Consider the following 21,164-nt stretch of genomic DNA (forward strand, 5'->3'; position numbering starts at 1 on the left):
CAATTTCTAAGTAGCAGTGAGAAAGAGGGGTACCTAGCGTTTGGTTTCTAATTTTTATTTGTTTATTTATTTTTTTAATTTTTTAATTTAATTTTTTAACTTATTTAATGTAAGAAAATGTAAAGTACTATTTTACCCTTCCTAATTTGGTCAAAATTGATTAAATTTTGATTTTTTTGGTCAACTATAGTCAAACGTCCATTTGAATCCCAGGTGCATATTTTTGAAAGGTTTGAGACTGTGAATGGTACAAAATGAAGGTGAGGGTAAAATCTGTAAAAAGTGAAATGTTAGGGACCGTCGTAGCAATTTTCCCAAAAAATTATGTTTGATCAATTTAAATTTTAAATTATGATATAAGCAATGCCAAGCATGTTAAAATCGTGTATTGAACTCCAATCCAACGTGACATTCCACAACTACTATCATGTCTTGGGCCTTTAGTTTAGAAAGAATAACTCAAAAATACAATTCAAAGCTGCCAAGTTTCAGCTGCCTTGTTCAACACGGTTTTATACATTGTAATAAAAGTATACAATGTACGTCCTAGAACATATTCAACATGGATTTCCAGTCCACCCCTCAAACATGTGAAGCAACAAATAATTTAGTTATTCTCACACGTAATGACCCAAATTCTCTGGACCAAAAAAAAAAAAGTATATATGTAAATAATAAAAAAAAAAAAAAGAAGAAAAAAGAAAAAGAAGAAAAAACGAAAATTATGAACTAAAACATCTTGATTGTTGAATCACCAGCTCCTTCTATGCTCATATTGTCTGGGAGATTTATGATCTGTTGGTCCATTGATGACACTTCTTGGAGATGACAATCCTTCATTATTCACAATCATTTTTTCACTCACTTTTTTAACATATTCTTTCTTCCTCTTTGGTTTTCTTGAACTTGAACTCTCTCCTTTAGTTGTAGGTATCAAATACCACCCAATCGAGGTGCATAATATTGCGAAAGATCGTCCTTGAAGAAGAAGCAGAATTAGAATCAATATGATAATCATCGGAATATAGTAATAGGGTTTCCTTAATTTTCGCCACTTGAAGTTTCTACATGCCAAGCACTTGTGTTTTCTCCTAGGTTCAGAAACCTGATCGGTATCAGTACCCGCAGCATTTGAAGCCTTTAAGATTTCGATTGTTGGCTTGTCTGATTGAGTTTCTGACAAATTCTGTTGGATTTTGACATCAGAAATGTTGGTTTTTTCTTGCTTTTTCTCCTTCACCTTAACCACAATAGGCTTGATATCATTCGAATTTGAGTACGCAAATCGAACGAAAGAAATGTCTTCTGAGCCATTTTGTGTGTAAATCTTCTGTCTCCTCTCATCAAGATCAGCTAAAAGTGCATAAAATTTGTCCAAACCACGACCTGCATAAGGGTTTTTGCTTTTATTTCTGAAGAAACGTCTGCCCTTTTTAGATCTCTTTGGGGTATAACAAGGGGTTTCAAGGTCATCTTCTACTTGATTGAAGCTTCGACTGCCACAAATGAACATCTGAAATATTAAGGTTTTGATTGGTGGTTTTGGAGTGATTTGGATTTATGAAACAAGAAAGTGAAGAGGTACATAGAATTTATTTCAGGTCATTGGAAGAATCGATCAATGAGTACTTGCTAGTCAAACAAATACAAAAAATTACATAATTACATGGAAGCTTCTGTTGGTTGTAGATATCGGATTCGGTCGTTTGACTTCTAGCAGATGTATTTCAAGGGCATTTTGGTATCTTTACATCGTTAAACATATACTTGTACCTAGCTTATTCATTTCAATGTTAACCGAAAAAATCATTATTTATTTTAGAAAATTTGACAATTAGTCTCTAATCTATTGATTTTGCAGCAAATTAGTCAATTGATAATCAAAAAGGAACAAATTGGACATCAACCTTTCATTATAATTATACAATCAATAACAACTACTCAAGTTGTCCAAATCTTCATTAAATTATTGCGTGACCCACAAATATCCAACCATATGAATCTATATTTAGGCTATGGTCGAGCTCCGCTTTGGGTAGAAAATGAGTTTTGTAATAATAATTTTTTGAATAATGTATGGTAAAAAAATAGAGAATTTTTGAGTTTACGTGCATTTTATTTTATTGAAAGAATATGTAGTTGAAAATGAGTTTGGAAATTTTTTTTTTTTTTTTTTTAAGAATATGTAGTTGAAAATGAGTATGGGATTTTTTTTTTTTTTTTAAGAAAATAGAGTTCAATCATAACCTTAGTTTCCGCGTGACCCACCGAGACCATGAGTAGGTCCGCCGGTGTTTAATGACAAACTCGCTAATGTTTAAAGGTTGGAGACAAGTTCGCTTCTTAAGCACTAAATGGGCAAGCATGTCGTATAATTTTCTCTTTGTATGAAAAATTTACTTATAAACATACATAAATTATTTGAAGTATATGCAAACATGGTCTTGGTGCGTTTTACATGAATATTATGCTCACGCCTAGAACTCTCCTCTTACCAACTTTCTTGAAGTAGAGTTGGTATAACTTCCCTAAAGACATAGCCCCACCCTCTCAACTATCTTTCCACTAGTCATTCTCTATTTCTCTTCACTAAAACCATGAAATAAATTTTGAGACTTACATATCCATATGTATTTATGTACTAAAATATAATATAGGTCGAAATTGTTCAGTTCATTATGATTATAAGCTGATTATTTTCACATCCATCTTGTATTTCTTGAAACGTTTATGTTATTTGAGTGGTTGAAACTTTATGTTATCTTATAGATGACAATAGTAGAAAGAAAACATGATAATGTTTGAAAGGGAATATCAATTCAATTTATTAGTTACTGTTGACCTCGTAAAACGGATCTTCCACGTGACCAATAGGGAGCAACTTCACATGTATTCCTCCATGCACACGGCACAAATGGTTAGAAGTATATGGCCGAAGAGCCTGGCCTTTGCAAGGTAAAGTAACTTCATAACTCAAGTATATATATTCTCCTCCCTCTTTATGATAAAAGATCCGACAGTTGTTGCCACCAAAATACGATAGTCTACCATCGACTAACTTGATCATCAGAGTGTATGTGGTCGCTACCATTCTCACTAGGAATGGCCATATACTTCTGACCGTTTGTGTCATGTGCATACAAGTGGAGTTGCTCTCTGTTGGCCAAGTGGAAAGTCCGTTTTACGAGGTCAACAGTTATCATTATTTGAAAATCGAAAGTATGCATTTTCATGTTATTCAACGTAAGACGTGATTGTTGACATTGTTTTTTGGTTCGACGTTGTAAATAGATTCCAACTCCTTTCACGTCTAAGCTTAAGACTCCTGCATATTTGAACAAATCGTAGAAGTACGTTACCTTCTCCGACAGTGGGTAAGGTGATCGCAAGCACTCCAACAGTTAAGTCAGTCAACTCATATATTTTATTGTGTATGAACAGAAGATGTGAGCCATAAGTATGCGTACAGGCACCAGGTTTTAAAGAGGAAACAAAATGAGAGTCAAGTTACAAGTTGAGATCGTAAAGTAGCATTACCTTCAAAAGAGATTAGTATGGCTTTTATAGTAGAAGAGATGAAGTGGTTATGAATGAAAGACGCGCAAACCCCATTTTAATGTCGACATGACATCCTCCATGTATCAGTTCTGCAGTCCTAGCTTCAAAGGACATTTAATAATTCTAAAAAGCGAACACTCTATTGCCAAAGTTTGACATTTGAAAAGTAGATTAACAAGTTAACTGTGAGACATCTGTTACATAGAGATTACATCAATCAAATGCTTAAGATTTTGTACGAGAGATCTCCTAGAAGAGGATCTTGTACAAAAGATCTCTTAAAAGAGGTAAAGGATTTGTGGATTTGAAGGCTATCGCTTCGATAATAGGCTGTAACATGTCATGGCATGCTTCACCTGTGACATGGATGTTACCTCAATGAGGTGATAACACTCGAAAATTATGAACTAAAACATCTTGATTGTTGAATCACCAGCTCCTTCTATGCTCATATTGTCTGGGAGATTTATGATCTGTTGGTCCATTGATGACACTTCTTGGAGATGACAATCCTTCATTATTCACAATCATTTTTTCACTCACTTTTTTAACATATTCTTTCTTCCTCTTTGGTTTTCTTGAACTTGAACTCTCTCCTTTAGTTGTAGGTATCAAATACCACCCAATCGAGGTGCATAATATTGCGAAAGATCGTCCTTGAAGAAGAAGCAGAATTAGAATCAATATGATAATCATCGGAATATAGTAATAGGGTTTCCTTAATTTTCGCCACTTGAAGTTTCTACATGCCAAGCACTTGTGTTTTCTCCTAGGTTCAGAAACCTGATCGGTATCAGTACCCGCAGCATTTGAAGCCTTTAAGATTTCGATTGTTGGCTTGTCTGATTGAGTTTCTGACAAATTCTGTTGGATTTTGACATCAGAAATGTTGGTTTTTTCTTGCTTTTTCTCCTTCACCTTAACCACAATAGGCTTGATATCATTCGAATTTGAGTACGCAAATCGAACGAAAGAAATGTCTTCTGAGCCATTTTGTGTGTAAATCTTCTGTCTCCTCTCATCAAGATCAGCTAAAAGTGCATAAAATTTGTCCAAACCACGACCTGCATAAGGGTTTTTGCTTTTATTTCTGAAGAAACGTCTGCCCTTTTTAGATCTCTTTGGGGTATAACAAGGGGTTTCAAGGTCATCTTCTACTTGGTTGAAGCTTCGACTGCCACAAATGAACATCTGAAATATTAAGGTTTTGATTGGTGGTTTTGGAGTGATTTGGATTTATGAAACAAGAAAGTGAAGAGGTACATAGAATTTATTTAAGGTCATTGGAAGAATCGATCAATGAGTACTTGCTAGTCAAACAAATACAAAAAATTACATAATTACATGGAAGCTTCTGTTGGCTGTAGATATCGGATTCGGTCGTTTGACTTCTAGCAGATGTATTTCAAGGGCATTTTGGTATCTTTACATCGTTAAACATATACTTGTACCTAGCTTATTTATTTCAATGTTAACCAAAAAAATCATTATTTATTTTAGAAAATTTGACAATTAGTCTCTAATCTATTGATTTTGCAGCAAATTAGTCAATTGATAATCAAAAAGGAACAAATTGGACATCAACCTTTCATTATAATTATGCAATCAATAACAACTACTCAAGTTGTCCAAATCTTCATTAAATTATTGCGTGACCCACAAATATCCAACCATATGAATCTATATTTAGGCTATGGTCGAGCTCCGCTTTGGGTAGAAAATGAGTTTTGTAATAATAATTTTTTGAATAATGTATGGTAAAAAAATAGAGAATTTTTGAGATTTTATGCATTTTATTTTATTGAAAGAATATGTAGTTGAAAATGAGTTTGGAAATTTTTTTTTTTTTTTTTAAGAAAATAGAGTTCAATCATAACCTTAGTTTCCGCGTGACCCACCGAGACCATGAGTAGGTCCGCCGGTGTTTAATGACAAACTCGCTAATGTTTAAAGGTTGGAGACAAGTTCGCTTCTTAAGCACTAAATGGGCAAGCATGTCGTATAATTTTCTCTTTGTATGAAAAATTTACTTATAAACATACATAAATTATTTGAAGTATATGCAAACATGGTCTTGGTGCGTTTTACATGAATATTATGCTCACGCCTAGAACTCTCCTCTTACCAACTTTCTTGAAGTAGAGTTGGTATAACTTCCCTAAAGACATAGCCCCACCCTCTCAACTATCTTTCCACTAGTCGTTCTCTATTTCTCTTCACTAAAACCATGAAATAAATTTTGAGACTTACATATCCATTTGTATTTATGTACTAAAACATAATAAAGGTCGAAATTGTTCAGTTCATTATGATTATAAGCTGATTATTTTCACATCCATCTTGTATTTCTTGAAACGTTTATGTTATTTGAGTGGTTGAAACTTTAAGTTATCTTATAGATGACAATAGTAGAAAGGAAACATGATAATGTTTGGAAGGGAATATCAATTCAATTTATTAGTTACTGCTGACCTCGTAAAACGGATCTTCCACGTGACCAATAGGGAGCAACTTCACATGTATTCCTCCATGCACACGGCACAAATGGTTAGAAGTATATGGCCGAAGAGCCTGGCCTTTGCAAGGTAAAGTAACTTCATAACTCAAGTATATATATTCTCCTCCCTCTTTATGATAAAAGATCCGGCAGTTGTTGCCACCAAAATACGATAGTCTACCATCGACTAACTTGATCATCAGAGTGTATGTGGTCGCTACCATTCTCACTAGGAATGGCCATATACTTCTGACCGTTTGTGTCATGTGCATACAAGTGGAGTTGCTCTCTGTTGGCCAAGTGGAAAGTCCGTTTTACGAGGTCAACAGTTATCATTCTTTGAAAATCGAAAGTATGCATTTTCATGTTATTCAACGTAAGACGTGATTGTTGACATTGTTTTTTGGTTCGACGTTGTAAATAGATTCCAACTCCTTTCACGTCTAAGCTTAAGACTCCTGCATATTTGAACAAATCGTAGAAGTACGTTACCTTCTCCGACAGTGGGTAAGGTGATCGCAAGCACTCCAACAGTTAAGTCAGTCAACTCATATATTTTATTGTGTATGAACAGAAGATGTGAGCCATAAGTATGCGTACAGGCACCAGGTTTTAAAGAGGAAACAAAATGAGAGTCAAGTTACAAGTTGAGATCGTAAAGTAGCATTACCTTCAAAAGAGATTAGTATGGCTTTTATAGTAGAAGAGATGAAGTGGTTATGAATGAAAGACGTGCAAACCCCATTTTAATGTCGACATGACATCCTCCATGTATCAGTTCTGCAGTCCTAGCTTCAAAGGACATTTAATAATTCTAAAAAGCGAACACTCTATTGCCAAAGTTTGACATTTGAAAAGTAGATTAACAAGTTAACTGTGAGACATCTGTTACATAGAGATTACATCAATCAAATGCTTAAGATTTTGTACGAGAGATCTCCTAGAAGAGGATCTTGTACAAAAGATCTCTTGAAAGAGGTAAAGAATTTGTGGATTTGAAGGCTATCGCTTCGATAATAGGCTGTAACATGTCATGGCATGCTTCACCTGTGTCATGGATGTTACCTCAATGAGGTGATAACACTATTTCGACTAACTCTATTTAATGGTCTCGATTAGGTCAGGTAAGTCGGTGACATGGAGTGCCTGAGTTTACTACTTGTGATCAGTGATTGGATCCTCATAAGATGAGGTATAACAATGATAATAACCTAAATCTATGACAATTAGTCTCTAATCTATTGATTTTGCAGCAAATTAGTCAATTGATAATCAAAAAGGAACAAATTGGACATCAACCTTTCATTATAATTATACAATCAATAACAACTACTCAAGTTGTCCAAATATTCATTAAATTATTCCGTGACCCACAAATATCCAACCAAATGAATCTATATTTAGGCTATGGTCGAGCTCCGCTTTGGGTAGAAAATGAGTTTTGTAATAATAATTTTTTGAATAATGTATGGTAAAAAAATAGAGAAAATTTTTTAATTTACGTGTATTTTATTTTATTGAAAGAATATGTAGTTGAAAATGAGTATGGGATTTTTTTTTTTTTTTTAAGAAAATAGAGTTCAATCATAACCTTAGTTTCCGCGTGACCCACCGAGACCATGAGTAGGTCCGCCGGTGTTTAATGACAAACTCGCTAATGTTTAAAGGTTGGAGACAAGTTCGCTTCTTAAGCACTAAATGGGCAAGCATGTCGTATAATTTTCTCTTTGTATGAAAAATTTACTTATAAACATACATAAATTATTTGAAGTATATGCAAACATGGTCTTGGTGCGTTTTACATGAATATTATGCTCACGCCTAGAACTCTCCTCTTACCAACTTTCTTGAAGTAGAGTTGGTATAACTTCCCTAAAGACATAGCCCCACCCTCTCAACTATCTTTCCACTAGTCATTCTCTATTTCTCTTCACTAAAACCATGAAATAAATTTTGAGACTTACATATCCATTTGTATTTATGTACTAAAACATAATAAAGGTCGAAATTGTTCAGTTCATTATGATTATAAGCTGATTATTTTCACATCCATCTTGTCTTTCTTGAAACGTTTATGTTATTTGAGTGGTTGAAACTTTAAGTTATCTTATAGATGACAATAGTAGAAAGGAAACATGATAATGTTTGGAAGGGAATATCAATTCAATTTATTAGTTACTGCTGACCTCGTAAAACGGATCTTCCACGTGACCAATAGGGAGCAACTTCACATGTATTCCTACATGCACACGGCACAAATGGTTAGAAGTATATGGCCGAAGAGCCTGGCCTTTGCAAGGTAAAGTAACTTCATAACTCAAGTATATATATTCTCCTCCCTCTTTATGATAAAAGATCCGGCAGTTGTTGCCACCAAAATACGATAGTCTACCATCGACTAACTTGATCATCAGAGTGTATGTGGTCGCTACCATTCTCACTAGGAATGGCCATATACTTCTGACCGTTTGTGTCATGTGCATACAAGTGGAGTTGCTCTCTGTTGGCCAAGTGGAAAGTCCGTTTTACGAGGTCAACAGTTATCATTATTTGAAAATCGAAAGTATGCATTTTCATGTTATTCAACGTAAGACGTGATTGTTGACATTGTTTTTTGGTTCGACGTTGTAAATAGATTCCAACTCCTTTCACGTCTAAGCTTAAGACTCCTGCATATTTGAACAAATCGTAGAAGTACGTTACCTTCTCCGACAGTGGGTAAGGTGATCGCAAGCACTCCAACAGTTAAGTCAGTCAACTCATATATTTTATTGTGTATGAACAGAAGATGTGAGCCATAAGTATGCGTACAGGCACCAGGTTTTAAAGAGGAAACAAAATGAGAGTCAAGTTACAAGTTGAGATCGTAAAGTAGCATTACCTTCAAAAGAGATTAGTATGGCTTTTATAGTAGAAGAGATGAAGTGGTTATGAATGAAAGACGCGCAAACCCCATTTTAATGTCGACATGACATCCTCCATGTATCAGTTCTGCAGTCCTAGCTTCAAAGGACATTTAATAATTCTAAAAAGCGAACACTCTATTGCCAAAGTTTGACATTTGAAAAGTAGATTAACAAGTTAACTGTGAGACATCTATTACATAGAGATTACATCAATCAAATGCTTAAGATTTTGTACGAGAGATCTCCTAGAAGAGGATCTTGTACAAAAGATCTCTTGAAAGAGGTAAAGAATTTGTGGATTTGAAGGCTATCGCTTCGATAATAGGCTGTAACATGTCATGGCATGCTTCACCTGTGTCATGGATGTTACCTCAATGAGGTGATAACACTATTTCGACTAACTCTATTTAATGGTCTCGATTAGGTCAGGTAAGTCGGTGACATGGAGTGCCTGAGTTTACTACTTGTGATCAGTGATTGGATCCTCATAAGATGAGGTATAACAATGATAATAACCTAAATCTATTTTAAATGTATTTAGACTTTCCTTGGGGCCCATTGCTCCCTTCTAGATATTACTTGTATAAAAATAACTAAATTTAATAATTTCGAAAAATCTTCTTATTTTGTTTTACTCTTCTCCATAATTGATAAACTACTATTGTAAAAATGTTCATTAATTTCACCAGTATCTCTACATTGTTAATTCTAACAACTTTGACTAGAAAATATAAAAAAAACTATTGCCTAGATGCACCAAAGCACTTGCCGTAAATATTGCATTGCTTTAACATTTGATTAAAAAAAAAAAAAAGACACACACGCACACATTGAAATAAAAACAAACGGCCGAAGCGTGACGTTTGTTTGATGTATTAGCCTTTTTTGTTTTGATTATGCAAAGAAGTAAGTAATTGATTTCAAAACAAACAAAACACAAAGAATAAACAATTTTCTTGGAAGATCTTGAATATCTTAGAGCAAATGTTTAGTGCTTCATTTAATAGTCAAATATATTAAAATTTATTGGGCACGTCGAATTAGACCACACAAAAATTAAGCTTCTGTTCGTTGCACGTCTTATCAAAAATGAGAATGAGAATTCCTACCGTGGGCACATTTCTTACAGAAAAATGTGAGATGAGAGTCAAAGCATTTATGGCAATTGGGCTCTAGAAATGACTATATTTTTTCGAAAATGGAGGAAAAAATGTGCAACAAACATGGGCTAAGTATCTAATTAAAGTAATCATATTATCTGCAGAGCATTTTTTAATTTTTCATACAAAATAATATTATTTGTATCTTCTTAATTTAAAACCTGATGATATAATTCAGAGCGAGGGGACCAAGAGGTGAGTTTTTAAATGTTTATTAATTTTAAAATAAAATAGTTGAGAGAAAAAAGAAAATCTTGTGAACAAATTATTTCAGTGGCAGATAAAACTGATAAACATTGACTGGTAAGAGAAGGGTTGATTTATTATATTATTACAAATACTACTTCACATGACATTGAATTTTCTATAGACAAGTGTACCAATATATTTTACCCCAATCACATGGATCAATTCATAGTTTTTAAATATAATTCAAAGTAGGATTGCATTAAGAATTTATTAAACATTAATAAGATAGACATTGTTTGAACAAATCTAAGATAAATTTCCCACCATCATCAGTATAACTACTTATACTTTTATTAAATATAAAATTGAAAAGACTAAATATAGAACCAAGAGTAAAAGTCTTCGAACATGTTGACTATGTTTAAATGTTACATTTAATAAGTAACTTATTTTTATTTTATTCTTTTTTTTAGTCTGTGCTTTTTCATAAGTTGCTTACATTTTCAATTTATTTTATTTTCAAAAATAGAGCGTTTACCCTTATTAAGCTTAGCCGAACATACTCGTATGTGTCAACTTGAGCAACTCATGTTTTCGTGCTCTAATATGGTTGTCACTACCATGTTCAAATGGAAGAACTTTAACGCGTGAGATCATAATTTTTTTGTAATTAGTCACTCATTTATGATACAGGCAAACCTTATTGACTCTAACTAGAATTAATTGTCTAATAAACTAATAAATTGATTCGATTGATAATTTATTTATTATTTTCTTTTTTCTCAATAGAAAAAGCATATCATATTTTTAATTGTGGTAGAGAAGCCACCCCTAACAACTGGAGAGAAGAATACTAAAAAAGAAAAATTTTAAATAACTTGTTTTACTTTTAAATTTATTACATTAAAAAATGTATTAGGTAACTCAGTTACATAATTAGAAAACAACTAAAAACGTTAAAAAATTTAATCAAGGCCCCACTTACTAGCCCACCAAGGGAGAACTATAATTTCATTCTATCTCAAATCATTTAAATCACATTATGCTAAGAAAAAATATAATAAAACAAAATTTTACGTAGGTGTGGAAAGTGGAGGCAACCACCCGTCGGCTTGACTCCGCCCCAGTGGTTCACGTAAAAGAGACGTTCTTCGACTTGCACGAGCTGGCTCGTAAACGAGTTGAGTGGCGTGAAAGGTGGCCTAGGCGAGCCTAGTAGATAAAAATCTCCATGCATGGTTTTCAGCCTTGTATTTGGAAAATTAATTAATGGTAGATACCATGGCATCTGTCATTTCTTTTCTTAGGGGAACATACGGTTTAATTTGGACGATGTATAACAAATTTTCATTCAATTCAAACCACTTAAAGTGGTTTGAAATGTTTCCAAACAAAACGTTGGATAATTATGTGGCTTCACAAGTACACAGATTGTAATAAATAATAAAGTGGTTGTCTAAGTTCAAATGTCGTCCCACGGGAAATAATTATTTATTGTTAAATTTTATCCTAAATTTAGCTTCAATCTCAATTAATGTGGCGACCTATTAACAATTCAAGAATTTATATTATAACAAAAGCTAAACTAAATTATTTTAATTTAATCTATGCTCACTTTTGTGAAGATTTATGAATGCACCTAGCTCAATTAACATTGATTCAATTCAACATCATTCAACGCATTTTTCATAGGTATTAATGATCGAATTAACCAATTAAAATTAATAGTCTTTCTCAACCAAAACTAATCATATTCACATGTTCAAATTTATTATATCATTGCGTAAATTTATATACATATAAATGTATTAATTAGCAAAAATTCAGTCAATTGCATAGACTATAAGTGTATCTCTCGATCCCTTATCGAAATATAACTTATTGCATGAATAAAAATATTTTTTCTCGATATCAATACTGTCCCTCATTCAAAAGGGGGAAAAAATTTGTTGTATAAATAATTGAGTGTCAACTAAACACACAATAAACAATTAATACTTAAAAACAAAGTTGTATGAAATCTTTCGAATTAAATCAATATTAAATCTAAGAGTATGTTTGATTGCAAGTATGAAATTCATATGAAAAAAAAAAAATTTCAGGTAATTGAATTGTCTAAAAATTATTTACATAAAAATTATCAATTAAATATGTTTGATTCATTTTATTTTCAACTCACGTATGTTATACTTGTTCATTTTCATTTGTAGGTAGATGGGAGAGAAAGAAGGAGTGAAATACTAGGAAAATAAAAACCTGCGCCCGCCAGAGAAAATAATTTCTTTGTTTTCAAGGAAAATATAATCACGTAACCAAAAATAGAAAAATAAAAACCTGCCCCTGCTAGAGAAAATAATTTCCTTGTTTTCAAAGAAAATATGGTCACGTAACCAGCGGTACGGAAATATTTTTCATAAAAAAATATAAATCAAACAGCACAAAAATAAGAATTTGAAAGAAAAATGATATTTTTCATAAAAATATTGACAGTCAAACGCACTTTAAGTTACATTATTCATCCTAACATTCAATTATCTAGCTAATCATAATTAAGGAATTGAACAATAAAATGTTTAAAATTTAGAAGTATCTGAAAAATAAAATTAAATGCTCCATTTTATTGATCATTTTAATCAAGGGTCTACTATTGGTCAAGTCTATTTGTGCTAAAAAAAATTACAAAACGAGCCGTCAGATCAGAATTTTCCTCTATACCATTCCATACTCGTCAATCAACACGTATTGGAAGTGAATGAAATCAAGGACAAATAATCTTGTGGCCTCCACAATAGACCACATCAAACAGTACAAATTCCAACCGAGAAAACTCGATCGACCGCAAAAGATAATTCCGGCTAGCTCCAAAGTCAGTCAGTCAGAACATATTAACCAATCACGAGCTGTTAGAATATCGTAATTCTTCGATAGGTCCATTTCTTGATTCGAACAAAATAATACACATAAGATTACATTATTTAGTTTATGGTACACGAATTTCGTCATAAATAACACGCAGGCCTTCAAGAAAAAGCATGCTTCCTAGTGTACACTGCAATCCTTTAATGACTTTTAGCTCAGGAATCTCTCCCGTGTTCATCAAGAAATTGCAACAGTGAAAGCTAGCTAGCCATTACCTGATTCATGGTCGTAAAATTTTAAATAAAATTGAGAAAAAAATAAAATGACACCCCGAAAAGATACATCGCTGTCAAAAAGGAACAAAAACAGGACATGCAAATAGAGTTCTACATAAAATGCCCACCTTGTCTTTTCAAACTCGTTTTATTTATGATCCGACTTGTCCTCGTCAATATCCTCATCGTCCTTCATGTACTTCTCCTGCACTGCAGCAACTGTGAATTGCTATTTCAAGGAAAAACAATCATCAACTGGAGAAATAACTCTGAAATATATCATTACTAGCTTAATCCAAATGGCTAGATTGGACAAGAAGAATCAATTCTAGAGAAAAAGAAATCTGATATATATATATATATATACACACACACACTAATACTAGCTTCATCCAAGTGGGCCATCTGGAAAAAAATAAAAATCAAGTAGGTATATCAATCGGCCAAAAGCACAAATCTCTCTCTCTCTCTCTCTCTCACACACACACGCGCGCGCGCGTGCACACACGCACACACACACATATATATATGAAATGTAACATTAAAGAAGCATAACATATTGGTCCTTAATAAATCAGAGATCAATTACTCGTCAGGCTCCTCCACATAATCCATCAACTAAAAGCACTTGATTGCCAGAAACTTGTGTTAGGCTAGCTGTTCATTCTTCCAACAATTGCTAATTTAAGCTTGACGCAGAACTGTTCCAAAAGTACAAGGTCAAGCATTTTATAAACTACATGTCTAATCATGAATTGGGAATTACCAAATGCAGCCACATAAGTTTTAGAAGGTTTGAGAAAATGAAAGTGAAATGTGCGATCAAACAACAAAAAGAATGTGAAGACTATTAAATAAACGAGTAAATAGTTGCACGATAAGACATCCACACAGAAGGATATCTATAGTAATCCCAATCCACTGGACCGACTGCAATTTTGCTGAACTCAATTGCACTTGCATCCATACCAGCAAATATATACCCATTGCTCTTGTCAATTAGTTTAACTAGATTGCCAACACTTTCTTTATCCTGAAAAACCAAGTACGACTCAGAACTGTAGGATAGATAGTTAGCATATACTTGTTAACACCACGCATAGATTTGAAGATGCCTGAATATCTAAAGTCGTGAAGTTGACGAGACCGTAATCTTCGATCACCTCGCACAGCTCCTTTGTAAGCTTTCTGCACCAAGAAAAAGGTAAATATTACCTAGAAAGTAGCAAATTCAAGGATGGGCAGATTATCATGAAAGACCTTAACATGGGAACAGAGAAGAAAAGGAAACTGCTATTGGGGAAGAGAAGGGGTGGGGGTGGAAGATGGTGGAATTCATGTATAATTAATCCTTGCCCCTTTAGATTCTAATCTCATTAATTAAGTAGATGATACAAGATGCACTAGCGTCCTAATTTAGTCCAACAAATTCATGTCAAATTCACTCCAAGAAGTACATGAAATGAAAACCAAGATATCTGAAACGGTCCTGCACTATACTAGATAACACAGAGGAACTTCAACGTCAAACTCCACGTCTTATTATTGTGGTAGAACAAATTCATGGCATATAAAGTAAATATCACTTAAATGTGTCATCAAGGAGATTTGTAGTCTGTATACATTGTGTGGCTACAAACTTTAATTACAGATATCGACTCTCAAATAGCTTAAGCTTTTTGATGAAATGGTTTAACAAGGTATCACATCATTTAAAGGCCCTAAATTACGTGCTCTTTTGTTAAGGCCTTAAAACCTACAAAGAGGGGCTTCTGCAACATATGGGCTGAATTGGAATCACAAGTGGCACTGAAATGCATTTTATATGATGGTGGCCCTTCGGGTATTGAATATGCACAAACATATCCAAAGATTGGTTGCTCAGCTGATTGTTACGTTTTCCCGTATTCTGTGTGAAGGCAATTGTGTGGTATATTTGTTTGCTTCCTCATAAGGTTCTTTTCCTGTAGATGTCCAATTGATCCCGTCTTATGATGTTATGCAAAAATGTTTGGACTTCTTGTGCTTCTTTCTTTTCGATGATTATTTTAAGCTGTCCTTGTTTTTGTATTGGACTAGTAAAGGCTAAGTAGTGGACATATTTTTTCCCTTGAAGTCAGTCTTGTAATTTTGTTGGAGGACAAGACTAGTCCCTCCCCCCCCAACCAAAAAAAAAAAAACTTCATTCTTTTCTTTCAGATTTAATATCTTGTTCATGGTTTGAGAAAATGTTTTGTCAATAAAGTCCATGAAAATTGTGTCCGATATTTTTATGAGAAATCAATCAAACAAATATTTGACATGTTAAAAACAAATCTTATAACATGTTTGGGACAGATTTTTCCAAGTGAAAATTGATCCCACATAATGTGCAGTTGAAAATAATTTTAGGAAAAAATGATTTTCCAAAACTCTCCTAAACAAGCTCTAAAGTCTCTTGACATTTTTAACTTTTATTGAGGTGAAAAGATTCAAAAATTCAAAGCCCAAGACAAATGGTTTTCATTGAAGAGTAAAGAACAAAGAAGAATACCATACTCTAATCAAACTTTTGGCTCTCTTGTGGTTCTTAATTAGGCTCAAGGTCTTTACTTAGCTCATAATTTAAAACTGCAGCTTCAAATCCTAGTGAACTATCCAAAACTCGTGACTTAAAAGTCACGAATTCATTGGGTATTGGTCTGAATTATTGGGATTTGGATTATGAAGGTTTATTGGATCCTCTTGGTAGCATGCTTACATTAATGGTAGTATGGTATTTTACATGACCTGACTCACAAAAGAACTTTGAAAATTAGCAACTAGTTCAACAAACAGTGGGAAAACTATTTAAATCTCTAGGGATATGTGCTTCCATACAGAGAGGGGAGGCTAGCACACCGACATAATCAATCTGCGTGAGTTTAATTGGGGTTATTGAACATTTGGCCCGCCCTCATGTGGTTTTTAATTAGGTTTACGATCTTTAAATAGCTCATAGTTTTAAAATGTAGTTTCAAATCTAATGAATTGGCCCAAAACTAGTCACTTGGCTAGTCACAAGTTGATTGGATCCTGGTTTAAATTATTGGAACTTGTATTATGAAGGTCCATTAAATCCCGTGGGTAGCACCATCACTAAGGTAGTATGGTATCTTACATGACCAGAGTTGCAACAGAATTTGAAGACTAGGGCAACTAGGGCAACACATTGGAGGAAGCTATTTAAGACTATAGGGAAGTGTGCTTTCATACAGAGGAGAGTGTAGGCTATCACACAAACAACCAATTTGCATGAGTACTCATTAAGGCCTTTTTCCTTCATGAGATGAGGAAGCCATACCGTAAACCAAAAAAATATCAAAAGATTATAAACATGTAAAATAAGTTATAATAAATCAGAAAAATCTTCAAATTTTATAATATATCAATTTAAAGTGTGTAAACAAAAAATAAAAAATAAAAAAATAAAATCTATAAGGTAAAAAAATTATTATTTTAGTTGGTGGGGGGCAGCGGATTATTCCTCAAATAGGTCTATGACAAACATGATTTTTTAATGTTTTAAAGGTAGTGAGCTAATACAAAGTGAGTCAACCAGAATATTTATGTTTTGTCAGTCACATTCGAAGCAAATTAACTAAGTCTACACAATTAAGGAGCATGGGCCTCACAAACCTTGAGGCAGTGCTGTAAGGCCTGTGCCTCACATAAATGAGGTGTATGCTCCAAAAACTACTTCATAATAAGTGTCATGAGGTTTTTTTGCTCTTCTCATTCTTAAGCGAGCCTCAATTCCGACCTGTATAGGGATTTTAAAACTATAAGTCCTATTCAAGTATAAAAACACCTTTGATCTAGATTATTACTTTATTCCAATCTAAGAAAGATGCTCATCCATGTGTCGCCATCTTGGAAGTGATATGAGAATATTGAGTGGTTGGAAGGAGCACGCTACAAGAAATGTAAAGAGAGATCTCGCCATGATTGGATAACTTCCTCTTCCCGTCACGTATTAGATTGGATTATAGTAACATGAGTTGATTAGCTTGGTTATAAATAAAAGCATTTTCTTTAAAGCAGAACTTCCTTGTTTGTTCTATGCTTTTGGGTTCCAAAACCAATATTAGCAGCATGCTAGCATGGCATCACCAGCACAACTCCTATACTTTCATAGTCTTCCTAAATATCATAAAAACTTTCTTTCATTACGCCATAATCTCTTGGCAAATCAATTTACTATCTCTTTCTCAAATTTAGCAATTATAAATGATACCATGCACCAATCAGGAGAACATTTTTGTTCCTACCAGTCCCTTGGTAGAACTACATGATCCACATGATTTACCATTACAAAGACTGCCCAATGTAGCAATGTGTAACATAATATCATCTAAGTAACAAACATTTCCATCTAAACAATAATTCAAGGAGATGAAAATAGTATTCTCCAGTACAACCAAAATTCTTTGATAATTATTGTGGCTTTGTAAAAGAATCAGATAGAATTCATACCTATACCTAGCAGAACGAGGATCCTGATCAAGATGGTGCTGTAAATAAGATAAATCTTGCACATCTGTGTAAAAGTCGAGGTTGAAAGCTGCAAAACAGGCAATGAATGAGATCAAAAAGTACCAAATTTTCAATATCAAAATATGAGCATTTTAAGCAAAAAAAGGATGAGCTAACCAAGCTTCCCATAGTTTTCAATAAGATCAATCTTAGACAAAACATTGACATGAGGAAGTTCCAAGTGTAGCATGGTTGACAAAGAAAGAAGCAATGCGCTAACATACTTCCCAGGATCACTGCAAAGATGGGCGTCAACTAAGTGCACTGCAGTCAACTGCAAAAAGCGGAGAAATTCTGTTGAGAGACTGATAATAGAGATAAATTTACATTCCCAACAAAACTTCCTGGTTGAGTTTCATGGCGAAGAAACAAATTGATCATTTCAAAGAAAAAACTCATACCCTGAGATTTAACTTCTTTATGAGTTTCATAATAACTCTTTTTGCACTTTCATGAAGGAAAAAGAGTTCGACTTGGCCAGGGAAATCAAATAGTAGATAGTGATCTGCAAAATAACGTCCATTTTGAGATGCTATAATAAAAAAATAAAAAAATTGTTACATTGGCTGAGAACTAAAAACTAAATTACTGAGAATATAGATAGCGCATTCAGGCATGACATCTAACAGCATATGGAGTTCACAGAGAGCCAAATGAGCAAAGAAATAATATGGATTTCAGATGGACATGTATACTATAACAAAAAATGCTTTAGTTTCTGCACTCTTCAACATTTAATGCAGTAGTGTACTAAAAAAAACTGTCTACCTTTGGCATCGTATATGCAGATTGCGTAAGCTAATGGTTCCTGTGTGGATTTTGAAAGACATGTTCAAAAACTATATCAGGTCAATTATCAGTAACAATAGATCATTCAAGGAAGCATATTTTGTCAATTCTAGCAATTTTTTCAGTTTTATCTTGGTAAACATTATATCAGGTAATTATCGGTAGAATGTTAATTCTTTTCCTACTCTCGAATGAACCGTTCGCTTGCAAAATTTACTTTTGATCGGGCGAAGTGTGAATAAACAAAAGGATGGTTAACCTGGTGCTGGATTTTTATAGAATATACTGGTATAATGCCGTTGGGCCAAATCCTACCAAAACTAGATTTAATATTGTCCAAATACTATCAAACTCAGCAAATTTTAGCCAAGGCCTGAGCTCATCTAATACCCATAATCTGTTGTTGGAAGACATGAGGAACATAGGGATCCTCAGGAACTCTTCCAAGTTTCACCCAGCTTGTATCTTGTAATTGAAACCATCCTTGTATCACTCAATACACTCAAGACTGAATTATTGAAATGAAAAACTACAGAGTTTTGAAAACATCAGTTTTCTACTTTTTTGACTAATAATTTAAGAAGAGATAATGTAACAATTCAAGAATTGAAAAAGAAAAATTGCATCTTCTAGGATAAAAAGGTATTCCTAGTATATCCTTTTCTTAGAATAATTCTATTTTTTATTTAAAACTTTTTCTTTTCTATGAAAAAGAATGTTACCAAGAAGCAAACAATACAACCTTAAATGCACAAAGAGAACTGGTGCGAAATCCCAAATGCTTCTTTGTGTTTGGGGGTATTTGCAACTTCTGCCATTAGATGAGTGAGTGCGCTGTATAACAAGACATTGTTTATTAAGTGCATTGGTTCTCTACCTTTCCTTCGTAACTAATTATTGGTCGAAAATACACAGAACATGTACCAAAAATATAATAAAAAAAATAAAAATAAAAATTAACAAAAATTAGATGCAGTAACAACCTTTGAGCAGGGGTTTCAATTTGGATTCTAACCAGTCAATATTTCTCTCCAGATAATCCATGCAATACACGAGACCTGTAAGACGTTATAAAACATCCTTCAGAACAACGAATCACCTTACTTGGCACAACCTCATAAATTATCAAAATAGTAGTAAGGGATATTGATTATACAGAAATCCTGAAAATGTATAGTATTTGAAAATGTAAAATAATATATTGAAAATCAAAAAGATACACTCAACAGTCGTTACCTCCATTGGGACCAAGGGAATGCTCAGCCATTACATCGCTGAGTTTAATGAGATCCTCAATATTTATAGCACATTCATATCTTTATAACATAAGGAAATAACTTAAACACAGCACAGATAACAATTTAATTAAGTTGAAAACAATAATCACAAATTGGATACGGCAAAGCATCATTGGCGGGATCCAAATTAATAACTGTAACTTTCCTGCACTCAGGTAAAATATCAAAAATTACAATAGGATTATTGAGAAAATACATAAAATTGTGAAAGAGTTAGTCTTACCGTCCGATGAGTTGGAGGAATTGGGACATGCCGTTGCAGTAAGTAGTCTTGCCGGAGCCCGGCGGCCCTATCACAACCTGACCGAAAACCATAATCTTTTTCGCTTTTTAGGGATTTTCCGAGATTTGTAATGATTTCAGCTAATTTTCAATAGGAATTACAAGAAAAATTTACGGAATAGGATACAGCCAGCAAAACTCTTAAACCCCTTAGAACCTCAAAGAAACAAATAAAGGGCTTTGCTTTCAGAATAAAAAATATAAACAGGGGAATTGGGAAAAACGAGGAATTGGTGGAAATTTAAATATTTGGGGCATTCCGAGAATCGAACTCGGGACCTCTCGCACCCAAAGCGAGAATCATACCACTAGACCAAATGCCCTTTAGATTTTACAGTTTTACTTTTCAATTTTGATATACTATTTAAAAAATTTCCCATTTTTATCTATTTGTAATTTAATATAATATAATCTACACTTTTAATTTAGCAACCTGACTTTTTATCTAACCAATGATCCTTTTTTAACTTTTCCCTCTTAAATATTTTCACTTCTGTCCATTTATAATTTAAGCCCTTGTTTGGGCTCTACTAAAATCAAATTTTAGGAAAAATGTATTTTTTGGGAAAATGTGTGGTTAAAAAATAATGAAAGTTTTCGAATTGATGTGTAATATTATTTTATATAAAAAAATATAATTGAAAATAAAAAAGAGAAAAATGTATTTTAAATAAAATGAAGTCCAAACAAGGACCAAATCTTTTATGAACATGAACCAAACATAGCTATATTTCTGTCATCGCAATACTCTCAACAACTATTAATGTAAACATCCAATTATTCTTGACAACTCAACA

General features: G+C 33.4%; 1 protein-coding gene and 1 non-coding gene across 2 annotated transcripts; both read right to left on the bottom strand.

The window, feature by feature from the left end:
* Positions 1–13,059: 13,059 nt before the first annotated feature.
* On the bottom strand, positions 13,060–20,563 carry LOC111390110 (GPN-loop GTPase 2). Its single transcript, XM_023015105.1, has 11 exons — positions 20,309–20,563; positions 20,186–20,230; positions 20,024–20,103; positions 19,771–19,845; positions 18,400–18,503; positions 18,116–18,272; positions 17,939–18,026; positions 14,560–14,632; positions 14,347–14,477; positions 13,573–13,665; positions 13,060–13,444 (listed from the first exon to the last, which is right to left on the bottom strand). The coding sequence occupies exons 1-10, from the start codon at positions 20,398–20,400 to the stop codon at positions 13,593–13,595; spliced, it is 918 nt and encodes a 305-aa protein (XP_022870873.1). The 5' UTR covers positions 20,401–20,563; the 3' UTR covers positions 13,060–13,444; positions 13,573–13,592.
* A 55-nt stretch (positions 20,564–20,618) lies between these two features.
* On the bottom strand, positions 20,619–20,690 carry TRNAP-UGG. Its single transcript has one exon. It is a non-coding gene; the product is annotated as a tRNA-Pro (tRNA).
* Between the last annotated feature and the right edge of the window lie 474 nt (positions 20,691–21,164).

Source organism: Olea europaea, unplaced genomic scaffold (assembly GCF_002742605.1).
Source record: "Olea europaea var. sylvestris unplaced genomic scaffold, O_europaea_v1 scaffold65, whole genome shotgun sequence".
NCBI lineage: Eukaryota > Viridiplantae > Streptophyta > Magnoliopsida > Lamiales > Oleaceae > Olea > Olea europaea.